The sequence below is a fragment of the Fulvia fulva genome, chromosome 10 (assembly GCF_020509005.1).
Source record: "Fulvia fulva chromosome 10, complete sequence".
NCBI lineage: Eukaryota > Fungi > Ascomycota > Dothideomycetes > Mycosphaerellales > Mycosphaerellaceae > Fulvia > Fulvia fulva.
In genome coordinates, this window is record NC_063021.1 from 1,392,074 (window position 1) to 1,406,024 (window position 13,951).

Consider the following 13,951-nt stretch of genomic DNA (forward strand, 5'->3'; position numbering starts at 1 on the left):
TATCGGAAGAATTGCGAAGAGGAAGGAGAAGTTCCTCTGTTTGTGCTCGCAGCACGGGCTGCCACGCGAAAGCCACGCCAAGTATCCAAGTGGGAAGTAGCAGGTCGAGTCTTGAACAAACTCTCACGCAAGACAGTCAGATCTGCAGTGCTGTCAGTACTCGATCACAGCCGTGGACCTTGAGAATCCTCAAGTTACTTAGCGCAACAGTCACCCTGCTACGTTTGACCACAGCGCGATTGTTTGCGCACCTGCACGCAAATGCCGCCAAGAATACCAGATGTCTCCGACGGCAAGAAGTCGTCCGCCTCTCACAAACGCAAGTACGCTCCAAACAAATGCTGTGTCTCAAGTGGCAGTCGTTGCACTGTGCTCCTCAAACGAGCGATTGGGTGACCTAGACGTCAACACAAACAGAAGCGACAGCAACGCATACAGCACGCGAGGAGAAGGCTGGAGTCGTGAAAGGGAAGGAGTTCCCCACGCTCAAACAGATTCCAATGATCAACCACCAACGCCGCAGTGTGCGAAACCTGTTCTATCCGCGATGATTTCTGCGCCACTCGACCTACCCGTTCTGCAGCGGGAGCAGATAGCGTGATAGTAGTCTTCCTTAGACTTTCCTCATCCGCCGCATTGGCAGTGGCGATTTGGAGGTCGCCGAGCTGGTCAAGGCAGTCGCGAGGCGATTTGAGACTTGCGAAAGTGCCTAGAACTTTTGATCCATCTGCTGCAGGTGCTCAACCAGAGATGGCAGTGAAGTTGCAAAACACTTTCTCGGCTACCAAGTTACCAACTGTCGGCGCAAACTCTGGTTGTTTCGGCTCCACGGCACGAACCTTGCTGCAGCACGATCTAGCCTGAGATCCGTGCTATCGGAGCTTGGTTGTCGCCTTCGACATCATGCTTTCGAAGAACAAAACCTGAAACCGTCACCCCATGGAGTCCCAGAGAGCCTGCTCGTGCTGGTCTCAAGTACCAATACACCATTCGACCCCAGTATGAGCCTGATGCAGGAATTGTCGTTCCTCGCGGCAAAGCACTTCTTCGGCTTCAAGTCCGCTGTACGCAAGGATCCTGTAGCCGATACGGGAGGTCCGAAGGATTTTCTGCCAGCCATCTCTCTTCGAACCACGAGATCGGGACTTCTCACTCTTCAACATCAATGTTATTGTTTGAGCTGTCGACGCCGTGATCATCAGTTTGAGCATGCCATCTATGACCCGATGGCAGTACGATGCACTCAGCCGCTCCAACGACCCGGTCATGCTGAAGCAGTGTTGCGACACCGAGCGGGAATGACAGATATATATCTCAAGGAAGTGATACACACTGCCCGCTCCCGAAGCTCACAAGATCTCAAGTTGATCTCAAGTTGGTGGCACTGAGATCAGCCGAGATAGATGAGGCCAGGGAGTCAGTCGAGAACGATCTTCTCGGGTAAGAAGTAGCAGGTCGTTGAGGAACTGAGGTCGAAGGTGACGACTGCAAGTGCTCGATTCAGATGTATTGAGGCTGTGGATCGGTGCAGTGGTTGACAGCACAAGCAATACTGCTTTGCCCGAAGATAATTAATGCACTTGAGGGTATCTGGCTAATAAGAATACATTACACACAATGCTCATGCCAGAGCAATGGTCCTCTTCCACAACTTCCCAATCCCTCTGGAATCTACTCCAAACCCAGCCGCTGAATCCTACGGCGACCTCATAAACCTGCTCCTCCACGAGCTCAACCTCGCCGTAGCAGTACTAGCAGAACTCCGCCTCCTAGTCTTAACCGTCACACTCGACTCTGCCCTCGACAAGATGCTCATACGATCTGCACCCGCGCCTCCACACGAGCTCGCGCATCTGGCAGCGTCGCTTCCCTTCCTAGGAGGCATGCCAAGGATGCCAGTCGCGATACTGAGCTCGTCCCGGTCACGTCTAAAAGGAGATTTCATGCTACCGTCATCCTTATCATCGCTCTGAATCTCTGCCCATTCTCTCCCAGCGCAGCATAAAGTCTCGATTGAACATTCATCAAGCAAGACTGCGTAGATTCGATCTCGCACTTCAACCGCAGTAGGCCGCAGCGTAGCATTCTGCATCATCATCATCCTCACCAGTCTCAGCATTTCCGGCACACCGCGAAAGATCGGTTCGCCGTGGCGGTAGCTATCTTCCTCTAACGTGCCAATCCACTCCGCGATCTTGTCTGGTTCTGAATGGAAGCTCGAGTCGTTTCGGACCTTGTTCTTGCCTGGTATCGGGATCCGTGTGCTTCGAAACTTCACAAAGTCGGTGATCTTGCCTCTGAGCATGAAAGTGAGGACGTCAAGAAAGACACACGCCAGGGAGAACATGTCAGACATCTCAGGAGTTGCAGCGGGTAATGCGCACAGCGTGTCGGGATCAATGATGGTCGGTCTGGGCATGAGCATGTTATCGGTGATCATGCAGGTAGATGAGAATGGTCCCGTGGGTATCGTTGGTGAAGGGCAAGTGATGGGAAGGTGTCGACTGAAGTTGCGGATACTTCTTGGTGATTGTGGCCCACTGCTGGGTGAAAGCGTGGTTCGGATGGTAGACAGACTGTTTGACCTCCCGCTTGATGGTGGAGTGACAGGACTTGATACGCAGAAGCTGTTGCTTCGTGTACTGCTGGCCCCTGAAGATCCGCTTGTTGAGCTGCTCGTATCCGAGACTGAGTGCATGCTCATCTTCCTGAGCTTGCTGAACGCACTCATGCTGCTGACTGGAGGCGGACTTGACTTCACAGTCACGGGTATCCTGGTGATGGACTGCTCTGGTGCTGCATAGTCGTAAGCCTCGGTCTTGGGCGCCTTCTTGTTTTTCTGAAAGGTGGCCAGAGTACCGACATCTGCAAACGCTATCTTGTTCTGCTTGTTGATCCAGATGTTTGATGGGCGGATCTGGCCATGCGCAACACCCCGGTGATGTAAAGATGCAAGCGCATCTGCCAGGCAATGCATCCATTCCATGAGGAGGATTGGTCTTTCTGAGGCATTCACGCGCAGGAACTGCATGGATGTTCTGTGCTCGATGAAAGTGCCCAGGGTGTGCTCGGCAACGAAGTCTGACAGCACGAAGCCGGCATCTTCTGAGGTATAGGATGCCCAGGTGGTCGCGATATGCTCATGCGATAAGGCCTTCGCCTTCTTTACGTCGCGCATAAACGTCTCACCATGGTACGCGCCAGTTTCCTTATCGGTCATGGCGAACTTCCGCCTCATGAACACATCCTCTGGCTTTCCAGGAAAGTGGACGCGATCGTATGGCTGTAGACATACTGCAGGCGGCAGTACATTCACATGCTCCATGGGTATGTGCTCTTTCGGGCCATAGTCTACATGGGAATTTTGCTTCAATTCCCGGAGTAAGTATACAAATTGCATATCATAGAATTTCTGATTCAATGCTTCATTGTTCTCGTATGACAGCTCCAGGTTCTGGACATTCTCCAGCGGTATTGGCAGGTCGTCGTCATCCCATGAATCGTCTATACATCCGAAGATCTGGTCGGGCACTCCAATCTCGGTAAGAATCAGGAAGAATCGTTTGGCTCGTTCCAGTATCCATTCCATATAGGTGTCATCTGTGAGACCTTCTCCAAAGGCCAAAGGTCGATTCAGGAACTCCCTTTCTTCGCCGCGTAGCTTCGACGCGACGAATGGCCGTGTCACCTTGGCATCGATTCGCTCGTTGGTCCACCATAGTTGTTTCAGCGCCGCGTGAGGTGTCACCAGCGAGTGTCCACCATAGCCAAAGATATAAGCGTTCAATGCGATGGTCGCCGCGGTGGGCGCGACTTGCGCGTAATTCCGGGACGCCATTCCAAAGCCTGTGTGCGGGCCAGTATTATGTCGATGCTCGGGAACAGTGGGTCGCGATCTTCGATGCTTGTTGCATGATGCTCTTGCAAATGTACATGGTATAGCGAGAGTCAAGCAACAGAAGTCGGAGGCATTACGCAAAAGGGATTGAGCAAGCGTGTAAGAGATTGATGCAGGATGTGGTCAGGAACATTGAAGGGAGGAGGAGGGGCCCTGAGTGCTGGAGTCTGATGGTCAACAACATGTATCGAGACTTACCGGTGTACACGCGAGCGCAGCGTCGATCGAATCCCAGCCATTGCAGGCTTGCAGCGCCCAGGTCTGCCGATTCCGGGTCGAAACAGCATGCCCATGGCGGCATTGTATTGGTGCTCCGTCGCAGCTCGGAAGATGTTCGAGTGCACAATCAGACGCCCTGTGGTACTTTCGGCACCAGCGTGCTGCTGTTAGTTGCAAGGGCCATGAGTGGCAGGCTGGCAGCAGGAGCCCAGGGTCAGCGCTGTGCAACGGGAGCGCTCATTTACGATTTGGCTGCTTGGCATTGGCGCATGCGCGTTGATGGACAGAGCAGCGACGACTGACGAGTGATGTCTGGAAGCTCCACTTTCACGGCCGGCACCAACGGCGGGCACATGTGAAGGACGCAAGGCGATGCCCAGGTGAGTGATGAGGGCGGCACGCGAGAAGCCTCCGCAGTGCGCAGACAGCAGACAGCAGTGCGCAGTGCGCAGTGCGCCGACAGCAGTGCGCAGTGCGCAGGACCCTCTGAGAGCTGCCTGTCAATCGGCATGGAGCGTGGCGACGCCTGCGTGCCGTCAAGGGTGGACGTTGCTTGTGTGCGCGATAGGATGTGGTGTCGGCGTGAGGGAGGGAGGGGCGGATAGACTCACACCAATCGACGCGCAGAGCGCCAGGTCTGCTTCGGGCAGCATCTCATACATATCTTGGTGAGCCATGCGACATTTGCAGTGACGTGAGTGGACCTCCACGCAGGCTGCAGCGGTCAACTTCCGGTACAATTTCCAGAACGAGGCTCGCTTGGGCTAGATGCGCCCAGGGAGCAGACATGGAATGATGGAGATTGCGACGAGGACGGTCACGACGTGGCCAGAGCTCCCACCGGTGCTCTCGTGATGCTGTATGCGGGGCATGAATCCCACGGCTGCTGATAGCGTACCGCCAGACGCCGCTCGAGAGTGCTGCTGTGTCACGTGTGATGGATGAGGAACAATTTGCATTTGCATTTGCATTTGCATTTGCATTTGCATTTGCATTTGCGACCCCTGCCGTATCGATGCCGACGCCGCCAGGGATGAGAAGTGATTGATGCGTGCATGCTTGACGTGCGCACGCAGCTTCACGTTGCACCACGTGCGAAGCGGTGTGTTGCACCAAGGCGCCGGAGCGGGAGAGCCATGGGATGATGACGAGAAGAGGCATCAGGAGTGAGGACATCGCAGCAGGAAATGTGAAAAGTCATGTTCAGAACTGCACGTCGGGGTGGGATCGACGACGGCGCGACTGGCGACGGCGTCCCCTGATCCCTGGCTGACAGCAGTCGACGACTTCACCTCCAAACTCCAGAAAGTGGACCACGGGTAAGCTTTTGCGTACTCGGAGTCGCATGAAGGTCGTTCCGATAATGATGATATTACTCCAGGCGCTCTGACCTGGGTACTCCGTACATGTACGCTACTTGAGCTACCCAACCCCTCGCCTTCAGCTATACGTACATATGTACCCATTTTCTATGCTATCAGAATCCTGGCCGCCGCTTTCCCAACCTTTGTCAATCCCTGCCGCGGCAGTATGGGACTCTACTGATAAAAAGCCAGCAATATGCGTGTAATGCCCGACAGATGGGACGTTGCAGCAGGGAGGCCCCTCGCTATTGAAGCGGAAGAATAGAAACAACGCCCGCTTGCTCGCTCGCTTGCTCAACACACCAATCTCCACCAAGCCAGATGCAACCAAAGCAATTCGCAAGCATACCAGCTAAGAAGAATCGAACAAGAACTCGCTGCGTTAGGGTAATGGTCGTAAACGTCGTGACGTAGAGCATGCGTCAAGAACACAATGTGGATGCGCGTGCCAGATGGGGCGCGCGCTGTATGTTGGTATATAGGAATGGGAAGATTTGCAGCAAGAGGAGCAAAAGCTGTGCATGGTGACATTCCATCCTCTACTAGAAGACTGCGGCCAGACCAGACTTCGAGTTTCTCTTGCTGAACCGGTGTCGCTTGTCTCTGCCTTTGAGGCTTTCGTCCTCGGTGTTCTTGCGTAATGTGTGGCGTAGGTTATGTCTCTCGCCTGCACTCGGTCCGCTCATGGGCAATATTGCGTCGCCACCTAGCGAGTCTGCAGGGCTGCTAACGGCTGATGCGGTAACGTCGTTCAGCATCGATTCTCCAGAATAGCTGTTAGTGACGGAGGTTGCCAATGCTACTTCTTGCGCTTGCTGCACGGCATCAAGCCACTCTTGTGTACTGTATCTACTCCCCGCGGGGTCAGATGTTGTAGCTCGCGGATCTTCGAAGGTATAGTGCTTGTCTCGCTGTATGCAACGTTAGCGCAGTACCGGGCCACGGCATGATCAGTACTTACAGTATCGATCGACCAGTACGTCAAACCTTTCGCATCGACGCTGCTCTTGCAGGTCGATGCATTTGCAGTGAGGTTGATCTCGAGCTTGGCCTTCTTCTCATTACCACCTGCCGCTGCGACTACAAGTCTTGCGCTTGACGTGATTAAGACCAGCCTCTCTCGCTTCCTCATCGTGTTGCTGCTGAAGAACCGGGAGAATTTGGGTTTCTCCGATGGCGTCTGCGGATCTCCATGCTTGCTACTAGGGCTTGACGCCAACGGCGCTGTTGTCACAACCAGGTTACCCAACTTCAATATTCGTTCATTGTTGTGCGTGAGGACAGGTGACCAGTCGATATCCAGTTGACTGGGCGGCGGAAGTTCTGTCACATTCTGCAGGTTGGGTCTTCTTGCTGGTGCCTGTTGCGGTGGTCCGCTCGCAGTCTGCATGGCTGCAGCCGCTCCTGCGCTAGCCAGAGCATTGCTGCTACCGTTGTTCTTCACTCCGCCATTGAGCTTGATCGGTTCAGGGGCGGGTGGTACGTATGGCTTCAACCTAGGCGCGTTCTGCTTCCACAAGGACTTGCCCCATTGTACACCTTCAAAGAACCTGTGATTCTTGATGTGTTCGATAGGCAATCTGTTGGCAGGTTCCAGGACCAGAAGCCTTTCGATGAGGTCACGCGCCACTTCTGGGAAGCCATCCGGAAAGGTGTAGTCCAGCGCAAGAATCTTCTGAAACGTGAGATATTCGTTGGCAGCCTTGAACGGAGGCCGTCCCGCTAGTAACTGGTAGACAATGCAGCCAAATGCCCACAGATCAGATGACTTGCAGGCGTTCTTATCACGTAAAAGCTCCGGGCTAACGTACTCGGCTGTTCCTACAAAAGACACAGCTCGGTCTGTCTCAGCTCCATCTGTTGGTGCGCCTGACGACCCTCCGGCAGTGTTCTGTCCAGGTCGCGGATCTGGAAGTATCTTTGCAGTCCCGAAGTCTGTGATCTTCACGTGCATGTCCTTGTCCAAGAGTACGTTCTCCGGCTTCAGATCGCGATGGATGATGCCTCGGCTATGCATGTATGCTATACTGTCCAGAATCTCGGCGCTGTAAAATCGTGTGCACTCCACGTCAAAGGTTCCCATTTTCTTCAGCACGCCCAACAGCTCACCGCCTGATGCCACGTCCAGTACGAAGTATAACGACCGCTCGTCCTGGAACGTGTAGTATAGTCGCACAACGCCGGGGTGTTCTGTTAGCCGGTTGAGGGTGTCTCGTTCAATGTTCACGTATTTGACCTTCTTCTCCTTGATAATGTGTCGCTTGTCCAAGACTTTGATGGCATACTCCTTCAGATTCTGCCGGTCGGTAGCTGCCAGCACAGTCGAGTAAGAGCCCTCTCCCAGTGTTCGGCCAAAATTGAAATCCTTCACGCCCTTCTTTACAGTCCGAGACTGGGTCTGACCTGACGCGTCGACCTCCCGTTGTGTCCCAACCGCAGCCCCTCTTTCTCGCCAATCCTCTGCTGATCTCGGCATTGGGGCTGACCCTGAATACGGCTGTTCAGCACTGTCATAGCCACCAGTGGATGTTGAGCTCCCTGTAGGCGCTCGTCCCCTTCGCGAATTCCTCCGCGGTGGCAGAGGTCCGTTGCCGTTTCCGCGACTCATCGGTGTACCGGGCTGCCTGTACGTCCTGCTGTCTCCTCTTTGCGGTACCGATCCCATCAACTGCCTGGCTCCCCTCGACCCGCTCCTTGCTAGACCTCCCATGTTGCCATCCGAGGAGCCCATGTCGTCCCTGTATCTATACTGAGGATGGCTAGACATTCCCGAGCTCGACGAGTTGTTCATCTGCGTGTACATGCCGCTGATTGGCCGTGAGCCTGCTCCTTGCACACTTGGCTGTCTGTATGGCACATTGTAGCCGGAAGGATGTGATTGATATTGGCCTGGCTGTGGAGGCTGCTGCGCCTGCGGGTTCAAGGTCATACTCGTGCGGTGACTTAGCCGCCTGTCCGCAAACTCTCCCTGCTGGGTATTGGGGGACCGCGAGGGCGGCGGCGGTGAGGGATTGGACGTCTGCAGGCTGTAGCTGTCCGGGTCGAAGCCCAATCCTGAGTCCTGGCTGTCGGTTTCATGGGAGAGGGTCGGGAGCAGATTGGTCCTCCGTGCATCGGTCACAGTGCTCTCGGAGGAATGTGAAGAGGGCGGCGGTGGTCGTGCATTGGGGGTCGTCGGCGAGGTGGGCGAGGTGAGTGCTTCGGAGTCGTCGTGGTCGTCCGGGTTGGCAATGCGCAGGCCGCCCAATGACTGCGACAGGCTCAAGTCGGCGTTCATGATGGGCGGTATAGCGGCAGTGCGTGTGGCTGCCGCGCGAGGAGTGTAGAGGTATACGGGTAGCCGGCGGACCGCATCACATTGGGAGCGAGCGCACGCGTCTCGAGAGTGCTTGCCCAGCAGCAGAGCAACGGGGGTCACAGGGTAGGGTAGATGTGGTGGGTGAAGCTGCTCCGTTCCCGTCTTTTGCTGGTAGCACAAACACCGCTGGCCGGCGACGTATGTAAGAATCGGGCTGTGGGATGTGCAACTCGACGACGATGACTGACTGCTGCTAAGTTCTAACTGCTCTCAGGGTTGCTAACGATGCCAACGACGACCCGCCAAGACGAGCGCGCAGGCAAGCAGGGATGGCTCTTCGTCATGTGGCTTGCTCGCAACATTACATGTATTATTAATTTATTAAACCCTCTCGAGTTTCAGCGTCTATTTACATCCTCTACTCCTCTACCTCCCTCGTCGTCTGGCCCTGATCGTATACTACTCGACCCTTCATACCAAACACAGCTCCCTCGCTGCCTCTGGCCTACGTACGCACACGAGGACTTGGCCACCGAGGCCACACCGTCCCCCGGTTCATTCGCGGCAGGATCCGCAGTACACGCTGCCACAAACAGCCTTCATTCTCCATTGGCACGATTGGACAGCTGTCGCGCCTGTTCCTGCGTGCTGCACCAGCACCACGAGACTCGCAGACGTTGCAGCCTGAATCATGTGGCAAGCCACCAGTTCACCGCTTTCAGGAGACACAGAAAATCGTCAGAGAGGCGTGAGAGGTTGCCTTTGGACCTTGAGACAGTCGCACGCTTCCATGGTCTCACAAGACGACAAAGGTGATCAAGTAGAACAGCCTAGTGTGGACTATGTTGATATGGTATTGGTAGTGCGGCAGAGCGCTTGTGTGTGTGTGCAGAACCCGCTGCAGCTGCTGCATACACAATGACATGCAAACACTTCGCGATACGCCCTTCCCATGCCTATCCATGAGTAAACTTGGTTTTCAGTCGAAGAGCATACGCAGCGTCGATCGTGGCAGAGCGCGTGATGGCTATGTCTACTGAGATTTTGGTCTTACAGGCACAAATATATCAAAGCAGTGTGTCGCCGAGCTGCTTCAACACCTCGACCAAAACATGCGTCAAGACAGCCTTGACGCTTTCCCGCCACCCGGATGTCTCGGTCTTTGGCCATGAATGCCTGGAGGCTGCATAAAAGCGTGGGCAGCCCTTTGACAACATTAAAGAATCAACTGATAGACTCCGAAAGTCCTGTGACTCACGAACAGACTGTCGAGAGATGCTGGGACTCAACAACGCCAGGAACCCGAAATATTCGATTGATGTATCCGTCGGTACTAACAAGCGCATGAGAGCGGCGGTGGACATCCGCGCAGGAGCTTGCATTCTGGAAGAGCGGCCTCTGTTCAAGCTAGATATCGCACTCTCGAGACTTTATGATATCAAGTCTGTCACGAATGAGGAGGTGGTACCCAATGGCGTCAAAATACTTCAAATCGAATTCGCTCGAGCCGATTATCCTACCAAGCAGAAGATCATTGGCCTGTACCATGGGCTCGACCTCACGGAAATCGCCAACCTGCCCCTTGACGAACAAGCCCATACCTTGTTGACAGCCATCATCAAGCTCAATGCATGGAGTGTGATTGAACAAGTCGATGGCCAGGAGCACACGATCCTTATCATGTACAACGAGTTGAGCCGGATCAATAACTCATGTACACCCAACGCGATGATATCTTGGAATGCCGTAACAGGGCGCGGCAGCCTGCATGCATTGCAAGATATCACTACCAATACAGAGATCACCATAGAGTATCTCGCTGAGCCAAAAGACTGCTTCCAGAAGAAGACCGATCGCATCGCCGCTATCAAAGAAGCCTATCGCTTCACTGCGATTGTCCGGTGTGTGCTCCTGCGGGCAATACCGACAATAATCGCAGACGGATAGCGAGAGGGGCGTACGAGGAATCTCAAGACGATGCAGTCACAGCAAACCAAACAGTCCAGGCTGTCAGAGCTCGCAGAATCGCCGCTTGTGGTCGCTACATCACCGCCCTAGGCGTTATGAACATAAAAGACATGAAGCTGGCAAACGCATGGGAAACCCTCCATGATCTGCACAAAGACGACTATGTTGCAGCACAGGCCTCGAACGACTCCAGTCATTGCAATGCTTGTAGTACAGACCTTACCCCGAACGGCCACATAACCAAAGCGATTGAAGTCATCGACAAGGCCTGCGAAACTCACATGCTCTGCGAAGGTGAGAATCATCCCGATCTCGACGATGACAACACCAAACGGAAAAGCTTATAGCATTGCGGAGGGACGTCCAGCCTTTTCCTCCGCCACCGCCAGCTCCAGCTGCAGCTCCGCCGGCTCCGCCGGCATTGCCAGCACCTCCAGCACCTCCAGCAGCAGTACCAAGACGCAACCCAAACCGACCACGAGGGCGACGTCCGGGTGGATGAGGTATCTACAGCGAATGTCCGGCCTAGCTTTCCATCTCCTTTCTCTCGTCTATCGAGTACAAAGCACGTTGTTCACGCACCGGATGTGGATGGTGTTCGAATCGTGACACAGCATCGACAGCTGCTTCCATACGGCTTATTGAGGTTGATGTCAAATAATCTGCCAGATTCGACTGTCATTCTGCCGCATTGCTTTGAGCACGGAGCATCGTCTACCGGGATCCCCACACAACGCACATGCCGGAAGCCGAGTTGTCCTTCTCACCTTCCAAATCTATCTGACACGGACCGACAGTCTACACACATGTCATGACGAACCACACGACGCATGGCACAGTAGTGCTTGTTTGGTATAAGCCCGAGACTGCACACTATCGTAAGTTCTTCCGGCGCCACCTAGTTTTGATCCAATACATAACCTGCTGCGTTGTTGAACCATCTCCCATCTCCTGTCACACCTCTCTACCATGTCTTCCTTGGCAGCCGTCTTGTTCACGTTCTGCGTACTTACTGCAGCCACGCCTCTGGCTGGTCCACCTGGCTATGGCGGCGGAAAGGCTCAGTCTTGGCCTGGCTGGCCTGGCATCTCACATATGTTCGTTTTTAGTGACAGCTACACGACCACAGGCTTCGAAGTGAACGGGACACAACCATCCGCAGCCAACCCATTTGGCAACCCACCTTACCCTGGGTACACCTCGTCAAATGGCCCGAACTGGATCGACTTCTTGACGACGACCTACAACCAGAGCTTTGTAAAGACAATCAATCTGGCTTATGGGGGTGCGACTATTGATGGTGCATTGATCCCAGCATACCTACCTACGGTGTTGTCAGTCAAGCAACAAGTCAACGACGAGTATATCCCGACTTATGCTGGCCATCCAGAATTCTTCGACTGGCGGTCCAAGGATACCTTGTTTGCAATCTTCATCGGTATCAACGATATTGGGAATGCGTATGGTTGGAGTAACAGTTTGGTTGTATTCGACAAGGTCATTGCCGAGTATGCTGGACTTGTGGTGAGTCGTCTGTCAGCTCCCGTCCCAACTACCTCTCACATCATCAATAGGACAAGCTCTACCAAACGGGAGCGAAGAACTTCCTCTTCCTCAACGTCCCTCCAGTCGACAGATCGCCTCTCACCATTGCAGCTGGCAAGACGGCGCAGTCCACCGAGAAGAAGGCGATAGCATCCTGGAACCAGAGGGTCGCGCGCATCGCTCAAAACCTGAGCAGCACGCATCAAGATGCTACTACCTTCGTCTTCGACACGAACGCAGTGTTCACCCAGGTCTTGGACAAGCCTGGATCTTATAAGGAGACCAGTGGTTACAAGAATACTACGGGTTACTGCGAAGCTTGTGAGTGAATACAAGGGCGTTTCTTGCGAGCAATGAGCTGATATGATAGTAGATGAGAATGGTACTCCAACATGGTATACCAAGTACGTCAACTGCACATACGCAGTCGACGAGTATTTTTGGCTGAATAGCCTGCATCCGACGTTTCCAATGCATAATGTGACTGCAAAGCAGATAGCGAAGCAGCTCAGTAGCACGCAGCGTGGATCGTGGTAGTATTCTGGTGCATGGTTTGGTCGATTGCAGACCATCAGTAAAGCATTCATGTGTTCTCGGAACACAGTACACAGCGGTTAATCAAGTCGACAGTACGAAGCGCTTGACCAGCTCGGTCTCGGCACCGCCACCCAGTTCTGACGGTGCACTCATGCAAGGCATAGAATCTAGTACGTGGGCGAGGTACGTGAGGTTAAGCGCGCTACGATGGCAGGTCAAAAGCTCAATGCGGTACTGTTCGGTACACCCGTTTATGCTGTTTTCTGATCACATGTCTCACTTATTCCTTCTCGGCTCGCTTGGTAACAGACCCCGTTCTGAGTGTGTATGAAAGTAAGACGTCTCACTTCTTCGCAGCCTCCTTGCCTGCCGAGGGGTTAGCTAACATCGCGAGTAAGCATAGTAACTTGCTACTCACCACCCTTGGCAACGACTTCCGGCACCAGAATCGTGAGCTCTTCGAGACAATGACCCTCGAAGGCGTAACCGAGGAATACCGGCCAAGCCACCTCCTCGCTCTCGTCCTTCGACTTCTGTACCTTCGCAGCGGCGACCTTCTCCTTCTCGGTCATAAGGTCGGCCTTCCAGATCTCGATAGTGGTGCTTCCAGGCTTGATTTTTTTTGCTTCCCATACGGATGTCCTCATCTGCAGACTGGTCAGTCGGTGAACAGAAGACTTGGGAACATGGTACTTACGCTGCGAGAGGATGAGGACTAGGTCGTAGTCTGACATGAAGCAGATGCCGTCGGGCACCATGTTGCGTCCATTTGCCTTGTGCTCGTAGACGAGACGGAGAGTTTCTGAGTTCATCTGTGATGTCGTGGTCAGTTCGCTCTGTGGTGATGATAGTTGATAGGCGCACATACCTTTTGTAAGCTGTTGAGTTGATTGGATGGGTGGTCTGGGGTGGGTGGTGGGTCCATGTGCTGTGTATTGTCTAATCAAACGAGTGGTAAGCGAAAGAAGTTGGTGTGATTGTGAGAGAAGTTCGCGTTTAGAAGTAGGAGAAGTGTGTATAGCTTGTGAAGCAAGAGCTTGGACCACGACTAGTCGCGAGAGATGCATATCTATCATGAGTGACAAAGAACGTAGTGAACGGGAGCAAAGTTTGTTGCACATG

General features: G+C 53.8%; 5 protein-coding genes across 5 annotated transcripts; 2 read left to right on the forward strand and 3 right to left on the reverse strand.

Moving 5' to 3' along the window:
• Nucleotides 1–1,696: 1,696 nt before the first annotated feature.
• Nucleotides 1,697–3,838, reverse strand: CLAFUR5_11990 (uncharacterized protein; the record flags this gene model as incomplete). The annotated part of the gene is made up of 1 exon (XM_047911138.1): nucleotides 1,697–3,838. The coding sequence occupies one exon, from the start codon at nucleotides 3,836–3,838 to the stop codon at nucleotides 1,697–1,699; it is 2,142 nt and encodes a 713-aa protein (XP_047767272.1).
• A 2,185-nt stretch (nucleotides 3,839–6,023) lies between these two features.
• CLAFUR5_11991 (Serine/threonine-protein kinase ksg1) lies at nucleotides 6,024–8,758 on the reverse strand (the record flags this gene model as incomplete). The annotated part of the gene is made up of 2 exons (XM_047911139.1): nucleotides 6,024–6,392; nucleotides 6,443–8,758. The coding sequence occupies 2 exons, from the start codon at nucleotides 8,756–8,758 to the stop codon at nucleotides 6,024–6,026; spliced, it is 2,685 nt and encodes an 894-aa protein (XP_047767273.1).
• A 1,296-nt stretch (nucleotides 8,759–10,054) lies between these two features.
• Nucleotides 10,055–10,726, forward strand: CLAFUR5_11992 (uncharacterized protein; the record flags this gene model as incomplete). Its single annotated transcript, XM_047911140.1, has 1 exon — nucleotides 10,055–10,726. The coding sequence occupies one exon, from the start codon at nucleotides 10,055–10,057 to the stop codon at nucleotides 10,724–10,726; it is 672 nt and encodes a 223-aa protein (XP_047767270.1).
• A 990-nt stretch (nucleotides 10,727–11,716) lies between these two features.
• CLAFUR5_11993 (Acetylesterase) lies at nucleotides 11,717–12,829 on the forward strand (the record flags this gene model as incomplete). Its single annotated transcript, XM_047911141.1, has 3 exons — nucleotides 11,717–12,271; nucleotides 12,322–12,613; nucleotides 12,666–12,829. 3 exons carry the CDS (start codon nucleotides 11,717–11,719, stop codon nucleotides 12,827–12,829), a joined length of 1,011 nt encoding a protein of 336 aa, XP_047767271.1.
• Nucleotides 12,830–13,172: 343 nt separating this feature from the next.
• On the reverse strand, nucleotides 13,173–13,754 carry CLAFUR5_11994 (uncharacterized protein; the record flags this gene model as incomplete). Its single annotated transcript, XM_047911142.1, has 3 exons — nucleotides 13,173–13,195; nucleotides 13,248–13,641; nucleotides 13,698–13,754. 3 exons carry the CDS (start codon nucleotides 13,752–13,754, stop codon nucleotides 13,173–13,175), a joined length of 474 nt encoding a protein of 157 aa, XP_047767268.1.
• Nucleotides 13,755–13,951: the final 197 nt, after the last annotated feature.